This window comes from Gigantopelta aegis, chromosome 6 (assembly GCF_016097555.1).
Source record: "Gigantopelta aegis isolate Gae_Host chromosome 6, Gae_host_genome, whole genome shotgun sequence".
Lineage (NCBI taxonomy): Eukaryota > Metazoa > Mollusca > Gastropoda > Neomphalida > Peltospiridae > Gigantopelta > Gigantopelta aegis.
Window position 1 is genome coordinate 78,472,614 of NC_054704.1, and position 24,006 is coordinate 78,496,619.

The window sequence follows — 24,006 nt, forward strand, 5'->3', positions numbered from 1 at the left end:
AAAATCCTTGAAAAATAACATCAAAGCAAAGGTACAATATTGAAAAAACAACACTATTATTGAATTTACAATATAGATGATCTACATTAATTTTCTTTCAGTGACATGCCACATAAACAAGCAAGCCTCCTAAGTATGTGACATAATTAATCTGACATCATAATAATTACATTATACTGTAGCGCATGTCATGACGTTGTTAGATTACATCATATCGATCCCACCCCTCTTAATGAGTATTCCATAAACAAATATGCATGTTTTTTGCCATATATGATCTCAGCAAAGTCGATATTAGTGACATTGTTAAAATCTTGTATGTAGAATCTATGTCAATTTTCACAATTTGTGTGTGGACAAAAAATTGGGGGGAAATTTAATGGTAATTAAAGGTAGGAGAGTAATTTATTGTAGTTTTTAACAATTTGGTTCGGACTTTAGTTGGAGCTTGGGGCCTTGTATTTATTAGAAAAACATAAATTTTAGATTTATCCACTTATTTTGTTTAAAGTATTGTGGTGTACTAATCTGTTTTAAATAAACAATACGTAAGTGCTGGGAATCGATTAGAATTTTCTTGTTGATCATCATTAGTGATTTCCCTAGAAATTTGGAAAGGCATGGTAGACCAAACACTTTTGGGGCTTTTTGACCATTTTCAGGGCACTTGTTTTTCATTAAAAATACAAAAAAAATAATTAAAATAAACATTAATGTAATTTATGTGCTTGCTTTAATAAAAGAATGGCAAAAGATATAAAAAGCATATTTTATTAATTAATAATACCTTTTTGGGTATTTTATAAAGACAATTTTAGAATTAATTACCGTATATGCAAATATTTTCGCGGCTAAAATAATTTGCGATCAGGCTTTCATTTTACATTTTCATGAGTAATTATTTTCGCGACTGTGTCCCCCATAATAAAAAAAAAATTACCCTTATTTCATTTGCCAAACTGTTTTCAATGACGATTTCACGCACATACTTGGACATGTTCACTATGCTGTCAGCGAGACCATTACCAATATTTATTTACATGCTCATATACCACTAGAGTTTCGAGCATGTCTGTCGATGGAACACGCACATGCGATACAGAACGCTGAAAAACGCAAATATCATAAGAAATAACTTTTCATTATTGGTGATACTCACAAACTTCCATTTAAGGTTACAAAGAAAACAAACAAAACTGAGATTACATAACAACAGACTTGCACCCAAAAGTGTGTCATTTGGATCAAATCCATGTGACCAGGCAGGTTTACAGAATCACGTGACCTTGCGGACCACTGACTGCTTGATTCTGATATGGGTTGGGTGTGTAGAGATAAGACTATATATTATACGGTAAATAATAATATACCAAATCGGAAATAAGTTCGCGCATAATTAAATTTGCGGTGCTAACAACGTGTTCGCGATTTTAGCGGTATATTTTATTCGCGAACAAATTTGCATATACGGTAGTAAAAAAGGCTTGTTTAATCTCAGGGCAGCATGGTGCTGATTAAGGCAAGATGGTCGTAGACTACGGAGGCATGGTGCTACACCATGCTAAAACAAGCTAGGGAAAAAACTAATTATTTATAATCAGTTTGCATTAAATGAATCAAATTAGAATTATATCATATTAACGAACATAAAGAGCATTTGACCATATTGTCATATTCATTAGGATGGACCCTACTTCTTTTTTTTTTTTTCTGCGTTCAGTTTCTTTATGCTCCCTACAAATCGCTACACATAAAAACAAACCCCAACCAATTTACATCAGTTCTATTATTTAAACTAGAAGAACAAAATTTTACAGTTAACATTTTCCAAGACAACTGATTTATTACCGATGTTCATACTAATTGATCATTGCATTAGTAAAGCCTAACCAATTTTGTTTTTATTTGTTATAATCACTTGATTCATTCATTTATTTTAACTTGTTTTCGTGCTTATATCCAATTAAGGTTTAAGCATGCTATGCTGGACACACACCTCAGCTACCTGGGTTGTCTGTCCAGGACAGCGGGTTAGCTGTTAGTTGGTTAGTGGTTAGTGAGAGAGAAGAGGGTGTAGTGGCCTTACACCTACCCACTGAGCCCGTAAGAACTCGCTCTGGATTGGAGCCGGTACCGAGATGCAAACCCTCTATCTACCAGCTTAACCACTGCGTCACTGAGGTCAGTTATAATCACTTGAACATCACTAGCAATGGCAAAGTTAATAGCTGACAAGAGTGAAGATCATGTAATAATACTGCTACATACCCTAGGCTTTTCACTTTTTGTGTCAGTCCAGTACTGATGAAATTTCACAATATTAGGATGCTCAAGTTGAATAAGATTGTCAAATACACGTCTAATCTTGTCCTTAAAAAGAAGAAAATGGATGAATACACAAAATATATATATCATACAATTTAGAAGTGAATTTTGGAAGAGTGTAACTTTAGCATAGTGCTATCCTGTAACATTTTCATAAATAAAAATCAGGTATATCCAATTAATGTCAGTCTTTAAAAAAAACAAAGTATCTAGTCCAACATCCATTACAAAATATAATTTTCATGTCTATTTATTGGTATTAAATAGCAATTTTGCCGTGAAAGCTTTCCAGTTTACTGTTACTGATGACATTCAAATTAAAAAACAATTCCGCTGTTTGGGATGTTTTTTCATTATTTTGCCCCAAATATGTTTAAATAATGAAATGTTCAAATAATAGTAACATATACAAACTTTAACTTACCATTGGTTATGCTATGTTTATTGTATTTAAAGCCAAATATTGGTACAGCAAGTGTCTGTTGGGTGGGGGGGGGGGGGGGAGGGGCACACAAAGTTGTGAGAATCCAAATGGAATTTTGTATAGAACTTTAATGAAACATGAAGCCTATACAATACATGAATCTTAAACCATATTAAGTTATTTAAAATACACACTACAAAACTACCATACCGGTATATAACACAAGAAAACCAACCTGCTGAGCTCTAAAATTACGTTTCTCTGAGAACTGAACCTCATTCCACACAACTTCAACACCTTCATCGGTATCCATTGCCAGGAATGCATTGTCAATTCCAGGAACATCTCGTTGTTCAACCTGCAAGCAAACTGGATTATCAAGCAGCTGGACAAATGAATGCAAACAAAAAGGAATACTGAGCTATGCTGGTCTAATAGACAAACATTAAGTTCTGAAGAAAAAAACCCCAATGAATCCGATATCTTCTAGCAGTGATTCTATATTTTAATTATTTTTAAAATTCTTAATATAATTAATGATAAAAGCAGTTTTTCCTTATCTTTAGAAGAAAAAGTTTGTTTCTTTATTTGACTTACCCACTAGAGCACATTAATTTATTAATCATCAGCTATTGGATTTCAAACATGTATATTAACGGACAGTCTAGACTTGAAATCTGCTAGTTTTTTCCATTAGTAGCAAAGAATATTTTTTCTCACACCCGTTGGCGAGAACACCACGTATTATTTATAATACATACCCTGTTTACACACGTACGTGTGTTAACAATTTCAAGACATACAACTGGGTGCTCCTAGGTGATGACCAGGTCACCAATGTCATATATCCAATGAAAAACAACACGATGGAAATCGATTAGACTGTGGCATACTGTTAACCTGACAATCATGTGTGTGACGCACAAGTCAGCTACAAGTGCAAAGGGTTGTAAATATCTTTTAGTCAAAAAAGATGTTAAAATTTGCCTAAAACCTGGTTTTTGAGGATATGTAAGAAATAGAATAATACATTTGTGTCCGTTAGATACCATTTATCTCACAACTCGTTTAAAAACGTATCAAACTCACTTTCGCTCGTTAGATCCTAGACTGACCAAGCCACTCGGCTGCATCCACCCACCCCCTATTTCTACAAAGAAGACAACATGTTTGTCCAAAATTAAAATTTAAATGATCAAAAATATTAACAACATCCCAAAATCGGAAGCTGTTTTTGTTTGTGTGATCGCCTAAACTAGTGTCAAAGCCTTTGCTTTTTATTTGGTTTTAATAGTAGACCAAATAAATATACATGTTGTCAACATATATAAAATAATGTTACACATAACTGTGTTTGAGCAATGACCAATATTTTTTATTACGTAATGTATAACAAAGAAAATGTTATTTCATAGTCAGGACTATATATCACTCCCCCCTGACTTTTAATTTCGCTGTAAAATTCGACAGTCTGCAACATATAAAACTGAAAAATAGCACTTATAAATTAAAATGTTACATATTTATTTTAACCCTTTTTCAGTACATGAGTAACTGGTTACGGTACAATGTCCCCCTAGTTGTAGGCCTACAACTTCATCCAGAAACGTGTCGTATTTGAGTCTTTCATTATGGTACAGGAAAACCAAAGCTCTGATTATCTCTGGATTTAAAGATCTTAATCTTCCTGTTAAGATCGAATTATATAAAGAGAAACTCTGTTTAACATCTGCTGAATTGGTCACGGCATTTGCATATTGCTGTGCCGGTCTGGCAAGGTTTGGAATCTGATCAACCAGACCCCCAAAACAGGGCTTCTCCAGCAACGCATACTGCTTGAGGTCCAAGGACAGTAGTGTGCAAAATTCTGCAAAAGGAACATCTACCAAGCCAGGGATTGCTTCAAAACTAGATTTGTCTTTCTCAAATAGTACTATCCTTTTAGGATCAAACAGTCTAACTGCTTTCAGAAAAGGTAGTCACGTTTATCTTGTGCAGCACAGAATGCTTCTCTGAATATGCCAACACACTCCTCTTGCTTAGCCAGGGTCATTTCATCAAATCTAAAGGCTGGTTCCAAACGCAGGTTAAGCAGACTACTAACTATAAGGTGGTTACCAGTCCAGCCTGTAATAACTTAAAATAAAAGAAACAAATGCTTTATGCTTCTATTTATTACTCTATGGAAAGTAAACACTATTAAAATTCCATGTTTAATGTTACAATTCAGAAACATTGAACATTTGCGGTGATTAAGACACATTCCACGGCCTAAAATTATGAATGCTGTACGTGTTCTGCAAGAAAAAGTGATTTTCCGCGGACGAACAACTATTCTGCACGATGATGCAAGTTTTTCCATGTCCACACAATTCAGAGGGGAGTGATAAATCACTTTGGAAAATGTGCCTTAAGTCAGCCGTGTTTAAGCACTTTCCAGGATGCATGCAAATCTTGGCTAATGCTTGAGCAGTGGAATATTTTTGTGAAAATAATGATTTCTATTATACTATTAAATTTTCATCAGGTGCTTCATGGACATGTGAGTGGTGGATGCAAAATTATTACTTTCGTTTTCATGGCCTTGACTTGGACTTGGTGATCTGTTGCCAGTTTAGTACTCAGCTAAAGAAGTGGCACAGAAATAAAGACATGGATAACAACTGTATATTTAACAAAGTTTACAACAAAAATAAATAAATAAATGAAAATGACTGCTTAAATGCCAACATTTGTAACCAAGTTACAGTAGGCTCATGTGACATGAGCATAAATGTAAAATAAAATGTCAACTCACTTCTTTTTTTTTTACTTTTGATGACTTTGTGATGAAACCATGTTCTTGTATTTTACAGAATAATCAAATAACAATATATGGCTATAAATGCAATTTTACTGTCAAACTGTACCAACACCAGTTATTTCTCCTTGGATGACAAATTGTAGGTTAGGAGGTCAAGATTTTAATATATTAATTAATAAAACACATTTTCGACATTTATTTTTGGACAAATATAATGTTTCTTTATTACATAGAGAACTTATTTATATTTGAAATTAAAGAACGTGTCGATCCAGCCCCATGTGCTAGCTAGTCGCCTGGATGTGGCAGACAAAACAAGGCCGGGGACGGGGTCACGAACAAGATGAGGTTCCAAGATGAACAATGTTTCACCAGATGAAGTGGCATGGCGTATTCGTTTATTATTTTAAAATCACCTCTTCACGTCTTTTTTGCCATCTTCCGCATGGACTTTCTTCTAAAACCTCACTTTCTTCGTCTTCTGATTCATTTTCACTGTCTGTTTTTGGTGGCCGTTTTTCCAGCTCAGCCTCTGTCATTTTTGCCTTCAGAGCAATAAACTGCCACCAGTATTTTGTTACGCTAAATTACGGGTTAAAATTGCCAGTCTATTTGTTTGGGAAAGCTGCACATGCATTTGTACGAAGTGTTTACTGTTTAAATAATGTGAGACAAGAGGAAGAGTTCAGTCAGTACGACAAGCTACAAAATTATTAGTTAGATAACAAATAGCTGTGATTTTTGCGTCCGTCTCATTCTCCTACAAAAGTTTTTTTGTTGTTGTAAATAGCCTATCAGTTTGTTTTGACTAACTCGTAAGTCTATATAAATAAAGTTTGTTTTGTTTAATGACATCACTAGAGCACATTGACTTATTAATCATCGGCTATTGCCTTGGATGTCAAACATTTGGTAGCATTAGAGAGGAAACCAGCTAATTTGTTTCCATTGGCATTAGTAGCGAGTGATCTTTTACATGCATCATCCTACAGACAGGATAGTACATAGTAGGACCAGACAACTCGGACCCATGGACAACTCGGCCCAGACAACTCGGCCCCGAGTTATTGATACGGGTTCATTGATACTTGCGGAAAGCGGCTATATGTCGAAATCAGATTTTCAAGTAGCAGAATTGAACAGTTTATCCTAGTATTTCTCAATCAATACAGTATTTATATGCCAAAGCAGTAAAATTACGACATGTGCAGACCAATTTCTGTTACATCAAAATGACTGCCGCAACGTGCTACATGCAAGAGTGGTGTATTAAAAAACCCGGGAAGCAGAACGAGAAAGTACATTTTCACTTTTATTTTTAATTCGACCACCTACATATATTTTATAATACAGAATCACCAAAAGAACATAGAAAGATGTGATAAAAGTCAGTGGGCAACAGGGGCGTAGAGTTTCCCACAGGCTGATAAAAACCTAGACGTCGATACGTCACCAGCTGTGTACCGTCCCCACAGTTGAAAGATTTTGCCCTGTACATCTACAAAGGCCTTCCTCTGTCGCCGTCACATCTTCCTCTCCGACACGAACCGGCATATCAGCGGAATCAGCCTGGCCTCGTTGTGCAGCATTGGGATCAGCTTGTAAAAGGGAGGGGCTGTTCCGAGGGCACAATGGTTCAGTCTGTGATGCCAGCCCTCCACATAGACAATATTGTGCATGTGCCGAGTCGTCTCTGGACTCCGGGCCAAGTTGTCTCAGAACTCTGGGCCGAGCTGTCTCGACGTGGGTCGAGTTGTCCACGGGTCCGAGTTGTCTGGCATTCGTACATACCACAGCATTTGATAAACCAGTTATGTTGTACTGGGGATGCGGTGAACTCGTATGAACGGAAAACTCGTATGGAAAACGAACTCGTATGTAAAAAATAACGGTGAACTCGTATGGGGATGTATGGATATGCAGATATACTTTGATATTTCTCTTAAATGTGTATTTTGACACTTGTTTTGTATTCTTATTTATGTCACCATCACTCAACTATTTGCGTGTCAACCGCAGTTTGTGCATCAACGGCAGTCACCTATTTTCGTGTTACCCGTGGTCACCTATCAGTTACAACTGTGTACTTTACAGTTCTTGATATTACAATATATAGATATAAATATTAGTGCAATTTAATTACTATAAACATTTGATATAGAAAATAAAAATTAAATTAGTTTCTTAGCCTAAAACATTATGTGCAAGATTAACTACCACATGACTTGCCCAGCCAATAAAAACACGCATGTCATGAGACTTATTTCTTGCGACAGAAACCGTAAACAATGCATGCATGTTTTGCGTTTCTCACTAGCCCGAACTTAAAAACCACTAGCCGCGGACGTTGGGCTAGCGGATTTGTTGAACTCTGCATAAAAACTACACACAAGCTGCTATACAGTATTGGATATATCAGTTTGTAATTTCCATACGAGTTCACTGCATTTTCCTCCATACGAGTAAGTCTTCCATACAAGTTCACTTGTAGATTTCCATACGAGTTCACTGCATTTTCTGCCATACGAGTAAGTGTTTCATATGAGTTCACTTCTGGATTTCCATACGAGTTCACTGCATTTTCCCCCATACGAGTAAGTGTTTCATATGAGTTCACTTCTGGATTTCCATACGAGTTCACTGCATTTTCCCCCATACGAGTAAGTGTTCCATACGAGTTCACTTGTGGATTTCCATACGAGTTCACTGCATTTTCCCCCATATGAGTAAGTGTTCCATATGAGTTCACTTGTGGATTTCCATACGAGTTCACTGCATTTTTCCCCATACGAGTAAGTGTTCCATACGAGTTCACCGCAAGCCGTTGTACTGGCTGGAATGAGGGTTTGATGTAAGAAGAAAAGTAAAAGTGTTTCAGAAATTTTAAAAATGCTAATTTTAACAATCAAAACAATCTGTGTTATGATATCTCAATTAGTTAATATAGTCATTTGTGGTTTCGTTCTGTTATTCACACACACTGGAAGGTATGCACTTCTGGAGTGGAAGTCAGAAGTCTTAAGTAAACATGTGACAAGCATGTCTTTTGTTATTCTGTTTCTGTCGACTTAAAACATGGTGGCAGCGGTAAACGTTGCTTAAATTGGTATTGTAATGACTCTCTGAACCCCTAACTCTCCACGATTACTCGTAATCTGTTTTGTGTACTGTGAAAAGCACAGTTACCGCGTTGACGTATGGAAAAGTATACTGCATGAAAAAAAGAAACGCAACAACTGTACCTTCGTCTACCTTGAACAGTATAAAATAGCTCTTTTCCTAGTAACTATTGGTCAAGAGGCACTGGAAATCTATAACGGTTTTGAATATGAGGATGGGGAAGATCAAACACAGCTAGATGTAATCATTCGTAAGTTTGACAAGTTCTTTGCAGGAGAGATAAATGAGACTTATGAAAGATACATTTTCAACCAGAGAAACCAGAAAACAGATGAAACATTCGATGTTTACTATGCTTCTCTAAAATATCTTGCCCAAACTTGCAATTTTGGTGACTTACATGATAGTCTGATTAGAGACTGCATTGTGCTAGGTATACAAGACAATACCACTCACAAATGTTTGTTACAAGAACACAAACTTACTCTAAAAACTTGTTCTGACATCTGCAAAAGTGATGAAGCTGTATCTACGCAGATGGGTGCGATTGCGACACCATCTCTATCTGAAGAAATTCACAAACTGCAATCTCGTAGAACAAAACCTGCTCAGAACAAATCCAGATCTGCTGAAACTCGCTTCTCTTCTTCGGAGAATAAGAAACTCTGCAAATTCTGTGGGAAGAGACATGTTTTTCAAAAGAAACTATGTCCTGCATGGGGAAAATCTTGTTCCAAGTGCAAGCAAATGAACCACTTTGCTGTTAAGTATCCTCAAACAAAAGTACACCACATCAACGAGTGCTCTAACACTGTCGAATCTGATTGTGAGCTGATCCAGTCAGTGGGCGACTCCCAAAAGACTGTCTTTGCGAAAATGGAAATTGCTGGAAAACCTGTAAAATTTCAGATAGATAGTGGATCCTCAGTTAATATACTGCCAAAGATGTTCGTGAAAAACACTAAATTAAGGCAGACTGAAATGACTCTGAAAATGTGGAACAAGTCGAACCTGAACCCTCTTGGCACTTGCAGGACAATTCTGAAAAATCCAGCAAATGGTGAAAGCTATTCTGTCTCGTTTGTAATCATAACACAAGACCTACAGCCAATTCTTGGTAAGCGTGCTTCAGAACAGATGGATCTGATTCATATAAACTATGATAACTTCCTGGTGGCCTCTGTGGATGACATAAAGAAATATGATGAAGTGTTTACCAACGAAATTGGTGACCTACCTGGGACTGTCCATCTACATGTGGATGAAAATGTTACACCAATAGTTCTTCCTGCTAGACGTCTTCCTGTACACCTTAAGAACAAGGTAAAGAAAGAACTTGACAAAATGGTCAAGCTCAAGGTCTTGGAAACTGTAGATGAGCCTTCTGCTTGGGTAAGCCAGATGGTGGTGACAACTAAGAAGTTGGGTGAATCTCGCATCTGCATTGACCCAAATGCACTGAATTCTGCACTGAAAAGAGAGCACTATCTCATGCCTACTCTGGATGATGCGTTACCTAACTTGACTCAAGCAAGGATTTTCTCAAAATTGGATCTCCGTCATGGTTACTGGCACCTAAGACTTGATGATGAATCATCTAAGTTGACTTGTTTTCAAACACCGTTTGGTTGATACAAGTGGTTGCGGTTACCATTTGGTCTTTCAGTTAGTGGTGAAATCTTCCAAAAGAGACTGCACCAAGCTCTCGGTAACCTTGAAAATGTCATCTGTGTAACTGATGATGTCATTGTGTATGGCGTTGGAAGCAACGACAAAGAAGCTGCTGCAGATCATGATGATAAACTTTATGAGTTGCTTGATCGTTGTCTTACACTGGGAATCAAGCTGAACAAATCAAAATGCAAATTCCGCATGAAACAGATCTCTTTCCTGGGACATATCATCAGCAGTGAAGGTTTGTAGGCTGATCCAGAAAAGGTAAAGGCAGTAGTCAAAATGCCTAGACCAAAGGATGCTGCTGCTGTCCAGCGCTTAAACGGAACTGTAGCCTATCTCTCTAAGTTCCTGCCTCACCTCTCTGAAATTATGGAACCATTGCATCAACTAACTTACAAGGATCTAAGGACTGATAAACTGGTGAACTTTGTGTGGACAGACGAACATGAAAAAGCCTTTCTAAATATCAAAAAGGTTGTATCCAATGTGCCAGTATTGGTGTACTATGATCCGAAAGAAGATTTGGAAATCCAATGTGATGCTTCTGACAAGGGGATTACTCCAAAAAGGACACCCAGTAGCGTACATGAGTAAAGCTCTCAGTGATGCTGAAACACGGTATGCTATAATAGAGAAGGAAATGCTAGCAATTGTCACATCACTTGAACGTTTCCATCAGTACACATTCGGACGACCTGTCACAGTTGTATCTGACCACAAACCACTTCAGAATATTCTCAGCAAGCCACTAAACAGAGCCCCGAGAAGACTGCAGAGAATGATTCTTCGTACTCAGGCTTACAACATAACTGTAAAATACACGCCAGGCGAAGAAATGTATGTAGCCGATATGCTGAGCAGAGCTTATCTTCCTGAGACTGACAATACTGTTCATGAAGAATCTGTCAACATAGCTAGTTTCTTACCAATTCGAAAGGAACGACTGGAACATATTCGCCAAGAAACTCAAAAAGATGAGATTATGTCGATGTTATGCACTGCAATCATAAATAGCTGGCCTGAAAACAGAGATAACGTTCCAGAACAACTGTTACCGTACTACAGTTTCAGAGATGAGATGACTATCCAGGATGGTTTTGTGTTTAAAGGAGAAACATTAGTCATTCCTAAAAGTCTTCGAAGTGAGATGAAAAAGTCTGTACATGATAATTCTCATCTTGGTGAAGAAAGTTGTTTGCAGCGTGCACATGAATGTTTGTTTCGGCCAGGAATGAATGCTGAAATCAAACACTATGTATCGGCATGTGAAACCTGTCGCTCATTTGAGACATGTCAACAAAAGGAAACTAATGCCTCACGAAGTACCAACTCGCCCATGGGAAAAAGTTGGCATTGATCTCTTCACTTTCAAGGGACATAACTACTTAGTCATTGTAGACTACTACAGTAACTTCATTGAAGGTTATCATCTTGACAATACTGATACTAAAACGGTAATCAGAAAACTGAAACTTCAGTTTGCAAGACATGGACTGCCTTGTCAACTTGTGAGTGACAATGGACCACAACTTGTGTCTGATAAGTTCTGCAAATTTGCCAAGAAATGGGACTTTGAGCACTATACTTCGAGTCCGCATAATCCACAAGCAAATGGGATGGTAGAATCAGCTGTGAAAACCGTCAAGAGAATCATGAAAAAGGCCATAAAATCACACTCTGATCCATACCTTGGACTACTGAATCACAAAAATACCCCAACTCAGTCTACTAACAGAAGTCGAGCTCAGAAACTCATGAACCGTAGAACACGAACTCTTCTGCCTATGAACAAAACACTTCTCAAACCAAGTGTTGTTGATTCTGTCTCAGAACGAAACAAACTACAGAACAGTAAAGAGAAACAAATGCATTATTACGACAGAAACGCCAAAGACCTAAAACCTCTTCGTGAAGGTGATTCTGTTCGTATGCAGCCTTTTGAACTTGGATCTGATAAGGAATGGGGAAAAGGTACTGTAGTCAAGCGGTCTTACGAAATACAGTCTGGAAATAATGTATACAGAAGAAACAGGATCCATATCAAAAAGACGGTGATGCCAGAAATGACAAGTCCAAAACAAAGCACAGTTGATGAAAAGGAAACCAAACAGCTAGATTCAGAAATGATCCAGATTCTACAAAAATGGCAAAAGCTGGGAGCCCTTAAAGCCAAGCCAAGGGTTCCGCTAATTCACAACTCTCAGACCCCTCAAAAGTCGCGTTATGGTCGCGTGATCAAACCTGTCCAAAGACCTGATTTTGTGAAATGAATTACTTATTAATAATCACAGCACGGATAATTGTGACATTAATTAACCAAACAAGTGGTAGAAATTCTTTAGTTGCTATATAACTAACTTTCTATTTCAGTAAAACAAGAACTGTGTGTTTTGGATTTTTAATAATGACTTTAATAACACTGGGGTGTTCTAGTTTATTTGCAAGAAAAAGGGATGTTATGATATCTTAATTAGTTAATATAGTCATTTGTGGTTTCGTTCTGTTAGTGCACACTTCTGGGGTGGAAGTCAGAAGTCTTAAGTAAACATGTGACAAGCATGTCTTTTGTTATTCTGTTTCTGTCGACTTAAAACAATCTGCTCTAAAATAAATAACTTGTACAGTAATTTATATAGTATGAAAACAAATATGTTCCTTGTGAGACGGACTGTAGAAGAGGTGTTCTGAACGTGGTAAAAAACCGAAGAAATATTTTTCTTTTCAAATACGGAGTTATCTGCCTACACACTGTTAATATATAAATTGTGTATCCTGCCAGTAATTCATTAAAGAGACAGACCCTAGTTTTTAAAAACTAAGACATATTTTTCACTATTAGAGCCGTTTATGATCACTGAAATCAAACATTACTTTTATTTTATTGTTTAGATTATCAATTTACTTACACCCAAAGTGCTTCTGGTCATCCTGGTGTTTCTAATACCACAAAATGCAATTTTTTCATATTTAAAAAAACGTACATGCGTCTGAAAAATAATGGTTATGGAGTTGTGTTTTAGTCTTACTTTTAAGGGTATGTCAATGTCACAGACTCTTGTTCTAGGGTTTTTGGGGTCATGCTTATGTGGAAAATATATTTAAAAAACTAAAAAGTCTGTTTTGAGCAGGGGTAGTTTCGATCCCCAAAACCTTCCCCTTCTACATACATGTACATGCATGCCTGAATTCACATTGTTTTTAGAAATACATGCTTAATATTCAGTGAAATTATTTCTTTGGCTAAGCTACTAGTTGAAGTGGTGTTAAACCATAGTAATTTCATTCATTTCTTTTTTTTCTTCTTGTTCTTTTTTTCTTCTTTTTCTTTGACAATAGTTTTTTTAAAAATCATCTGCAATTGAAATATTTCTTATGACAAGCTGCATTTATTTTATGAATACAAAACCTATAAAAAAACACAGTTTAAAAAATGGAAAAAAGTTATATGACTACATTACTCTTGACCCTCACCTCCTTCCCACTGATTTTGATAAATATTTGTTTTAGTGTATGTACGTATGTGTGTATAACAGATAAATCAGCCTCCACTGAGAGGATTCAAACTGCTGTGCTTTAGATTGCATCAAAGTCACGGCGATAAACGTTGTGTCCAAAATACATATGCACAAAATAATCACACCCATATTCAATACAAACATCATTGTTATGTACTTACCTCAAAATATTTCATGTTGAAGCCACTGAAATGTTATGTTTAATTACATTAATATAACTTTAAATACATTTTTGAAGATTGACAACTTTCCAGCAGCTGTTAATAACAGTACTGAACTAAAACAACCTTCCTGCACTCTGAAAAGACCAAAGTCCCTGTTGTGCCCAAATCAGAGCGATCTAAAGCCCTGATGTGTATGTATAACTGTTAGACGTGAATAACAAATAACTGTTGTTTTCAGGATAATCTTGCAGAGCAGTATTGAAACATGAAGACCTCTGGACAGTTGGAAGAATGCTACTGTGGCTGGGTTGAGCCGGCCCAGGTTCCAAGCACGTTTGTCTGCAGTGGCTGCAAAAAACATTTTCACCCTGGTTAGTCACACTCACAGAGTGTCCTTATCAAACTAAGTAACATTCCAAGTTTCTTAGGATCGATCCCCATCGGTAGCCCTATTGGGCTATTTTTCATTCCAACCAGTGCTCCACAACTTGTGTAACAAAGGCCATGGTATGTGCTATCCTGTCTGTGGGATGGTGCATATAAAAGATCCCTTGCTGCTAATCGAAAAGAGTAGCCCAGGAAATGGTGACAGCGGGTTTCCTCTCTATATCTATGTAGTCCTTAACCATATATCTGACGCCATATAACTGTAAATAAAATGAATTGAGTGTGTCGTTAAACATTTCTTTCTTCATTCCAAGTTTGCATTTTATGTAGTATGTAGCTATTTTGTTTAGAAATCCTGGTGGCCATTAAAATAGAGCAGCATAGGCACCCTGGAGGGTGGGTTATATCTCAGCTCTTTGCATGCTGTTGAATTTACCACAAGCAAAAAGGTAATTTAACTTTGATTGCTCAGGGGATCTAATGCATAATCATCAGAGTGGGGTGGGGGCTTACTTCTCACATCTTTGAACCCTGATTCATCACCTTACATTTCTTGACAGAGCTACTTTGTTTTGTAGGCTGTTTATTGAGTGGAAAGCCGTCACCACTAGAAGGTGACATATTTTTTAAATTCACATGCACTCAGTGTGGTGAAGATGAACAGGAGCATTTTGAGAGGATAAAACTACAGTGGTAAGTAATAAAGTATAGGTATTCTAGATTATGGTAGCCCCACTCCTGTGGGTAGTGATATTCAATGTTGGGCTAGTAAATAGTTTTTGTTGCCATGCCCGACGGCTAGTAAAAAAAAAGAGGTCAAATGTTGCAGTTAACAGGGCTTGTAGATTATGGTAGCTCCACTCCGATGGCTAGTGAGATTCAGTGCTGGGCTAGTAAATAACTACTATTGCCATGCCCGACAGCTAGTGAATTATTTTTGATCAAATGTTGCAGTTAAGTCTATTTTGTAAATATGAATATCCTGCTCTATCTCCCTCATTAGGAAAATTATTATTGCTGTTATTTAGTAAAATTGTATTAATTAAAGTAAAGTAGGGCTAGTGAATGTTTAATCGTGGCTAGTAAAAAATTTAAATCTCTGATCCCATGGCTAATGAATTTAAAAAAAATTCTAGAAGCCCTAAGTTAAGTCTATTTTGTAAATATTAATATGCTGCCCCCACCCCAAGCCCCCAATGTTAGTGTTTTTAAGCTCTATCTCCCTATTTAGGTGACATCTGATTATTACTATTATTTAGTAAAATTGTATTAAACTTTAAGTAGGGCTAGTGAATTTTTAATTGTGGCTAGTAAATTTTTTAAATCATTGATCTCATGGTTAGTGAATTTTATACAAATTCTAGAAGCTCTGCAGTCTAAACTGTTATCACTATAGGTAGTAGCTAGAGTTTCCTGTAAGTGTAGAGGGCTTGAGAGCACTCTATGTAACACTTTGTAAATTTTTACATTTCTCATGATCAAACATTTACCAAGTCCTGTCTGTTAAATACACAAAGTTTCTTAAATCTGATGCCACAGACATTTACTTTGATAATTTTTGAGTTAACAACATTTAACTTACACGACAAGAAAAAATTAGACACCCCTAGTCAAAACAAAGCCAGGTTTCTCATAAGGTTTCCAGGAAACATTTTGTTTTCAAAATCTAGTCAACTGAAAACTGATCAGCAACTACTGTTTAATGTTTTAAAATTGTGTAGTTATCTGTGAAACTTGCGTAGCAAATTGTGAGACGATATTGAACAAAATCTAACTTCAGGACTATTAGGAATGCTTGTTTGACATGCTACAAGTGACATTATAGCACATTTCATCATATATTATTATATGGGTTCTAACATACAGTTATAGAAACACTTGAATGAAAGAGTTGAATTGAATTATTTAGACTGTGTTTAACACCATAAGATTTTAAGAAGTCATTTAAAATTTACTGCAATAGTTGTGAAATATGAACCTGGTCAGACAGTAACTACTGTTGTTTTGTTATTTGCAGGATGCAGGTGGTGATGTTGGCACTGTATAATCTCCAGCTGAGTAGTTCGGGCAAGTTTGGATATTTCCGATGGAAGGAACACATCTGTGCCTTCATAGACAAACACTGGTCTCTGTTGTTTGCCTCACACAGGTTTGTTCACAAAATTGCACACATATGTAGTTAGTACTGATGTTTTAAATTCAATTGGAAAGGAATATTTTTAATGACAGATCAGTACTTTTTGAAACAATGGCTATTTAAGTGTGTCACATATATAGTTATTTCTACAATTGGTTGACATGGGCTTTCTTACTCCCCCAAAACCCCCATACACTTTCCCATAGACAGGATACTGTGTACCACAACCAATCGTGGGGTACTCATGGGGATGGGGAAAATGTGAGTCCATCAAGGGCAATTCATCCTAGGCTAGGGCTAGCTCTGGCACTCGCCAAATGCGCCATTTACGAATTTTAAAAACAATTGGCACATTTTATTTGAATTTGGCAAATAAATTTCATATAATAAATGTTATTTTATTAGAAAATAACTGTTTTTTTGCCAATTTTAAACTTTAACATGTTGATTTGGCGAAATTTTCTGATCCCCCAGAGCTAGCCCTGCTAGACCTACAATCCATGACACTTCAAGTGGGCCGTCTATCACTGAGCAGCAGCATCATACTCACCACCTCCCTGACATTCCAATGCATTTGCATTCTTAATAGGTACAGTAGAGTTGCACACCAAAATTAACATGGCATTTCACTTTTTTATATTGCACATGGTAAAGCACTTGCCTAATGGTCCCCATTGATGGATCCATTGAGTTATTTCTCATTCTAGTGCTCCACAACTTGTTTAACAAAGGATGTGGCCTGTACTATCCCTTGCTACTAACCAAAAAGATTAACTTATGGAGTGGCGGCAGCATGTTTTCTCTATCACTATCTGTATGGTCCTTAACCATTTATCCAACACCATAAATAGAAAAATGTGTTGAGTACGTCATTAAATAAAAACTTTTCTTCCTTTTTTTTTTTCCTTTTTCATACTGTTAACACTGTTAAAGGGACTATCCTGAGTTTACAGCCATTGTAAGATGTTTCTGACTAACAAAGCCTTTTGAGCAGCTAAAATTACATATCAAATACATTTTCTTGTTAGAATACCAGTGTCTGTATATCCAGTGTATTTGCGGTCAATTTTCATTTTACTTCGTATTATAAATTTTGTTCATGCATACAAAATTACTTGAAGGTAAAATCCAGTTTGGGCTACTACAAAAAGTCTGTTAGTTGAAAACATGTGACAATGGCTGTAGACTCAGGACAGTCCCTTTAATCCATTGGATGAGATAATCTGAATAGAACGAAGAAAGCCAGACATAAAAAGGCTAGGTCAGGTCAAGTCAGAGTGTTTAACGTGCACATTCAGAGCAAGCTGTTGTAGTGCACGCCTGTCCTGGGCACAGGTGCAGGCCTCGCCTGGCTCCTCCGTTCAGGACAGGACAGGGGTGTGGGAGTACCAGCAGTCCAACCGGGGCCGTTAACAAGCGGATGGTGGTATGGTGCTATAGAATTGGGAATGTCCCATAGGATTAAGCCAAAGAGAGTCTAGGCTAAAGAGGCAGATAAATATGACCTATGAACATAAATATTGCAACACTTTTTCTTGTATTAACCAGAAAGAAGACCTCACTTTGGTATGGCACTGTTGCTGGTACATTGTCGTCTGGCTGTCCTAGTTACTTTGAGTCGGGGGCCAAGAAGCTCAAAGAAACAGGCTGGTGGCGTCTCGTCGAGATGAAAGCTCCAGTGCTCAAACCAGGTCAGTTTCTCCATATGTTTTACATGTATCGCTTCAGTTTATGAATATTTAGTAAAGTCGAAAGGCAAGATATAGATGTTACTTTCGAAAGACAATTACGTTAGCTTTTGCATTCAACTCAACATTATATATTTTGTATCTAGCTCCGGTTTTCCCAGACTGTAGGTCTTAGATTAATAAAACTTGATTTATAGTTGCATACGTCTATCTCATTGTATGTTTTAAAAACTTATTGGAATAAATCATGAACCTACAAGCCTAAAATCTGATGATGTCACTTTGCAGTTCTTGACTTAGTAAAACATCTTTTCCTAACTGCCTTGAAGATTTTTAAAAAATAAAATTTTGGATTTTTGCATTTATTTGACTTGGGTCTATGGGATATTTTCGTAAGCTAACTGGAAGATCTATTTGATAATTTTGATTTCATATCTATTATCTGGGTCTATATTTGTAGATGTGCCACGGGGAGTGCGTAAGAAGGCTGCATTTCCACTGGACACAAGTGCAATAAAAGTGGAAGGTCTGCGCTCTCGTAGAGGGAAAACATCAATACAAGCTGCTATAGAACTCAAAGCTAAGAGATCAACACTGCTGGTATGAATTACAGTGCATAGTTTTAATACAAGCTGCTATAGAACTCAAAGCTAAGAGGTCAACGCTTCTGGTATGAATTACAGTGCATAGTTTTAATACAAGCTGCTATAGAACTCAAAGCTAAGAGATCAACACTGCTGGTATGAATTACAGTGCATAGTTTTAATACAAGCTGCTATAGAACTCAAAGCTAAGAGGTCAACGCTGCTGGTATGCATTACAGAGCTTAATTTTAGGCCACTGGATTAATTTTTAACAAAAACTGCTTGTTTATAACATTTAATTACATATTTTCACTTAAAATTCACTTAACATGTTTATAAATACCTAAAATAAAGTTTATATGTAAAAAAAGATATTATTTTCATAGATTTGTTTTTAATTTGTTATTTTGGAGCAGTTTTTAACTTAATGTTGTTTAAAATTAAGCATTTATAATAAATTATTGCAAATGCATTACTTTTAGTGGGGAAAGAGGGTGGGATGGGGGATGACAGTTTTCATTTGACTACTATTATTTAAATATTGTAACAGTTAAAATATTGTCACTAGAAAATTGTTTACTTAGGAAGCCAAAGAAATAAGGAAAGCTAAGTCCAAAGCCAGTAAGTTAGAATCAGCCAGCTTAAAGCCAGATGACACAATTATAGAACCAGCAGAATCTGTGTCGAGACCGTCCACCAGTGTTTCAGAAACCGCCGAGTGTGCTGAAATCAAACAGGAACCACAGAGTGAGGAGGACAGCTTCAACTTGTCCACTTCAAATGTGTTGTCTACGTCAGTACAAAGTGACAAGGAAATTGACCATCGTTTGTCATTGTCTAGTGGTAAGTTAGGTCACAGTGTGTCTGAATTTCTCAGTCTTTAGAAATATTTAAAGAGAAAAGGGTTAGTTTAGTGTGCCTTAATTTGGAGTTGCTGATGTTTGATGGGGAAGGGCATGTCAGGAGTTATTCTCTTTTGTAAACAGACAGTACATAATTGTATACATTAAATGAAATATAAGTGTATGGGACATCAGGCATAAAGGAACATATAAACAAGAAAGAAAAAAGTGGGTTTTTTTTTATATAAAACATAAAAGAAGAAAAAAAAGAGCGTATTAAAAAAAGAAAAGAAAAAGAAGAATACCTATTGGTTAAGATTTATGACCATAATTTCGATTATAAATTAGAAAGACAACAATCTATATCTTAACTTAAATGGTTGTGTTTTAATGTTTGTAGCTACGATTCCAGAGATGTTACAGATGGGAGACGAGGCTTTGGACTCGGAGAGTGAGATGGAGATAGACCCAGGATCCATGTTGGATCCTCAGACAGCATTGCCATCCCTTCCGTCTTCATCGTTCTCCATCGAAGATATGTTGTCAACGCTGGATGGTAATATTTCAATTCAGAATTTATCGCAGAGGAAGTTGCAGGCACCGTCATTATAATATTATGTGGGGCAGGATTTAGCTCAGTCGGTTGAGTGCTCACTTGAAGTGCTTGAGTTGCAGGATCGAACCACCTCAGTGGATCCATTCAGCTGACTGAATTTTTTTCTCTCATTCCAACCAGTGCACCACAACTGGACAAAGGCCGTGGTATGTGCTTTTTTGTCTGTGGGATAGTGCATATAAAAGGGCCCTTGCTGTATTAGGAGAAATGTAGCGGGTTTCCTCTGATGGCATCCAGTAGCCAGTGATTAATTAATCAATGTGCTCCATTGGTGTTGTTAAACACAAATTATTATTTTTTTAAATTTTATACTTGATGTTATGCATATGCAAACATGGTTTAAATAAAAATGTATTTTGTGAGTGATGGGTATAACAAAAACAAATTGCTTCCCACCTCCACCATGTGGTTTATTCTGGAACAGGCCTAATGACTGAACAGCATGATTTTTAAATTTTAAAGTGGTGACAACAAACTGGATGTGATGCTGTATGATGCTAGAAGTTCAATTATTAGAGTTATGGTTTGTTTGGTTTGACAACACCACTGTGGTAGCAGCAGGTTTCCTCTCTGTCTCTTCACTAAGTGTTGAAATTAATCATATGTTAGACATCAAATAGCTGTAGTTCATAACGTACTCTGGGACAAGACGTAGCCCAGTGGTAAAGCGCTCGCTTGATGCGCGGTTGGTGTGGGATCGATTCCCGCCGGTGAGCTCATTGGGCTATTTCTCGTTTCAGCCAGTACACCACAACTGGTATATCAAAGGCCGTGGTATGTACTACCCTGTCTGTGGGATGGTGCGTATAAAAGATCCCTCGCTGCTAATCAAAAAGAATAGCCTATGAAGTGGAGACAGTGGGTTTCCTCTCTCAATATCTGTGTGGTCCTTAACCATATGTCTGACGCCATATAACCATATATATATATAATGTGTTGAGTGTGTCGTTAAATAAAACATTTCTTTCTTTCTTTCAAAATGTACTGAGGTGTCATTAAAAAAAATCCTTTCATTTCTTCTCTTGTTTGACCAAGTGTTAAAATAACCATATGTTAGACACAAAATAGCCGTAGTTTAAAATCTGCTGGGGTGTCATTAAACAAATATTCCTTTCTTCTCTTTTTAAAACTAAATGTCAAAATAACCATCTGTTACACACCACATTGCTGTAGTTCAACATCTGCTGAGATGTCATTAAATAAATGTTCGTTTCCTTGATTATCTGAAGGTTTATAGTCTTTCCTATAGGGAACGCCTTTTTTCATACTATGAAATTTACTACAAGTTATTTATTTCTGAACCGATTGTTTTCTAAATTGCACACAAAAATAGTATTATTTTGTTATTTCCAAAACACTTTTATTTTTATTTTTACATCAAACAAAACTGAAATTATTTTCAAAAAACACATTTATAGGAGATTGGGACAGACTATAGTTCACATTACAAAGAGAACAAAATACAACAAGTGTTCATGTTAGTGTTGTGACAAGAATTGTTTAACTTTATATATAGGGACAGAGCAGACTGTCAGTGAATCTGTTGAAAAGACTGTGGAGACGACAAACAGTGTGTCTGTAAAGGAGAAATTAGCAGACAGTAACGACGATCAGAGTGAGGCTGAGAGTGAGGATGGACAGTTCGAGCCGCCGGCTGCGGAGGACGAACAGAAAAATAAGAAACCTGACACAAGTTCCACGACTCAGGAAGATGCAACTGCTAAGCCACCATCTGTCAAGTGAGATTTCAGAAAATTAAATACTCTTCTCACCCTTCTTGACAAATCTGACAAATGTATTGAATATGTACAGTGAATCTCCTCTAAACCGGACACCCTCCGGACCAAGTAAAAACTCTGGTTTTAAGAGGTATCCGGTTTAGAGAGGTGGTTTTAAGAGGTATCCGGTTTAGAGAGGTTCTCTTATATACAGATATTAAAAAAGGGACCATAAAAAACATCCAGTTTTGGGGGAATTCTGGTTTACAGAGGGTCCGGTTTTGAGAGGTTTCACTGTACTGAAAAACAATATTAGCTGGAAGGACTGTGGTGTGTGCTGTCATGTCTGAAAAAGTGCATATCTATTTCTATAAATGGATTTTTTTTTTAGCAGGTTTCATCTGTAGAATATGTCAGAATTATCCAATGTTTGATATCTGGTAGCAAATCATTGTGCTATAGTGATGCTGTTAAACAAAGCAAACTTAGCTTTGCCATTAAGAGGATCATATTTATTGGTATTTGTCGTTCCAGCCAGTGATCCACAACTGGTGTAACAAAGGCCATGGTATGTACTATCCTGTCTGTAGGATGGTGCATATAAAAGATCCCTTGCTGCTAATCAAAAAGAGTAGCCTATGATTTGGCGACAGCGGGTTTCCCCTCTCAATAAATGTGGTCCTTAACCATATGTCCGACGCCATATAACCGTAAATAGAATGTATTGAGTGAGTCATTAAATAAAACATTTCCTTCCTTATTAGTATTTGTTGGTAGGACATTTAAATCAAACTACTTATGTTTGATGTATTGCTGTTTTTGTTTGACAAATCTGTGGGATGTAAATGAGTGGAGAGTGATAACTGAGGACTAATTATGCAAGTAAAGTTTAGGGGTTGGGGGGAGGGGGATGAAGCGGCAGGATAATGCTTCCCCGGAAAAACCTCTCTGCACATGCTCCTGATGTGACGGCAGTAGAAATTATATGCTAGACACCAAATAGCCATGGTGTTGTTAAAACAAATATTCCTTTCTTCTCCTCCGTGTGACAGGTATGTTCCCATGAGTCTGTATGAGGAACATCAGCTGCTTAAGAAGTTGAATGCTGCCGACAGGAAAACTCTGCTCGATCCAGAAGTGAAAAGACTTCAGCGGAAACTGGCTGTTAGACAGGTATGTTAAAATATCTAGGTTGAATAAAAAATGAGGTTGATTTATTTTTAGTTGAAAAAAAAAAGAAGAAAGTTTATATTTACCTGATATGATTTTTAAAGATTACTTGTCAGTTATTGATCGAGGCGGGTGGGATTTAGCTCAGTCAGTTGAGCACTCACCTGAGGTGCTTGCGTCGCAGGATCAAACCACCTCAGTGGATTTGTTCAACTGATTGGGGGGGTTTTCCGTTCCAACCAGTGCACCACAACTGGTCAAAGGCCGTGGTATGTGCTTTCCTGTCTGTGTGAAAATGCATGTAAAAGATCCCTTGCTTCATTAAGAAAATGTAGCAGGTTTCCTCTATTGACTACAAGTCAGAATTACCAAACGTTTGACATCCAGTAGCCGATGATTAATATATCAATGTCCTCAGGTGGCGTCGTTAAACAAAACAAATCGAAAACATCGAGTACTCACCAGAAATGCGATGGATTGTAGGATTGATTGATCTCCTCAGCAATGACCAGTGAGCTCTTATCAGTTTGATCAACAGAACTCGAAAATTGTAGCATCTTATAGATAAGGGCGGGAAGTAGCCCAGTGGTACAGCGCTCACTTGATGCACGGTCGATCTACGATTGATCCCCGTTAGATAGTTCACTGGAGTATTTCTCATTCCAGCCAGTGCACCACAAGTGGTATATCAATGGCTGTGGTATGTACTATCCTGTCTGTGGGATGGTGCATATAAAAGATCCCTTGCTACTAATGGACACAAATGTAGCAGGTTTCCTCTCTAAAACTATATGTCAAAATTACAAAATGTTTGACATCCAATAGCCGATGATTAA

At 37.0% G+C, this 24,006-nt stretch overlaps 2 protein-coding genes across 4 annotated transcripts in view; one reads left to right on the plus strand and one right to left on the minus strand.

The window, feature by feature from the left end:
• Window positions 1–6,196, minus strand: part of LOC121373926 (nuclear receptor-binding protein-like) — a 20,969-nt gene extending 14,773 nt beyond the window's left edge. Inside the window, exons 1-3 of the mRNA XM_041500755.1 lie at window positions 5,969–6,196; window positions 2,985–3,107; window positions 2,269–2,370 (exon numbers count right to left, since the gene is read on the minus strand). Of these exons, the coding sequence (XP_041356689.1) occupies window positions 2,269–2,370; window positions 2,985–3,107; window positions 5,969–6,091 (348 nt within the window). The 5' untranslated portion in view covers window positions 6,092–6,196. The remainder of the gene's footprint in view (window positions 1–2,268; window positions 2,371–2,984; window positions 3,108–5,968) is intronic.
• LOC121373925 (cysteine-rich protein 2-binding protein-like) overlaps window positions 6,167–24,006 on the plus strand; it is a 23,902-nt gene continuing 6,062 nt past the window's right edge. The window contains exons 1-10 of one of the 3 annotated variants that reach the window (XM_041500751.1): window positions 6,167–6,244; window positions 14,267–14,399; window positions 14,994–15,108; window positions 16,433–16,564; window positions 18,101–18,243; window positions 18,701–18,840; window positions 19,409–19,667; window positions 20,067–20,222; window positions 21,799–22,021; window positions 23,053–23,173. In XM_041500751.1, coding sequence (XP_041356685.1) covers window positions 14,294–14,399; window positions 14,994–15,108; window positions 16,433–16,564; window positions 18,101–18,243; window positions 18,701–18,840; window positions 19,409–19,667; window positions 20,067–20,222; window positions 21,799–22,021; window positions 23,053–23,173 — 1,395 coding nt within the window. In that variant the 5' untranslated portion in view covers window positions 6,167–6,244; window positions 14,267–14,293. The other 2 variants (XM_041500752.1, XM_041500754.1) reach the window with 2 other exon arrangements.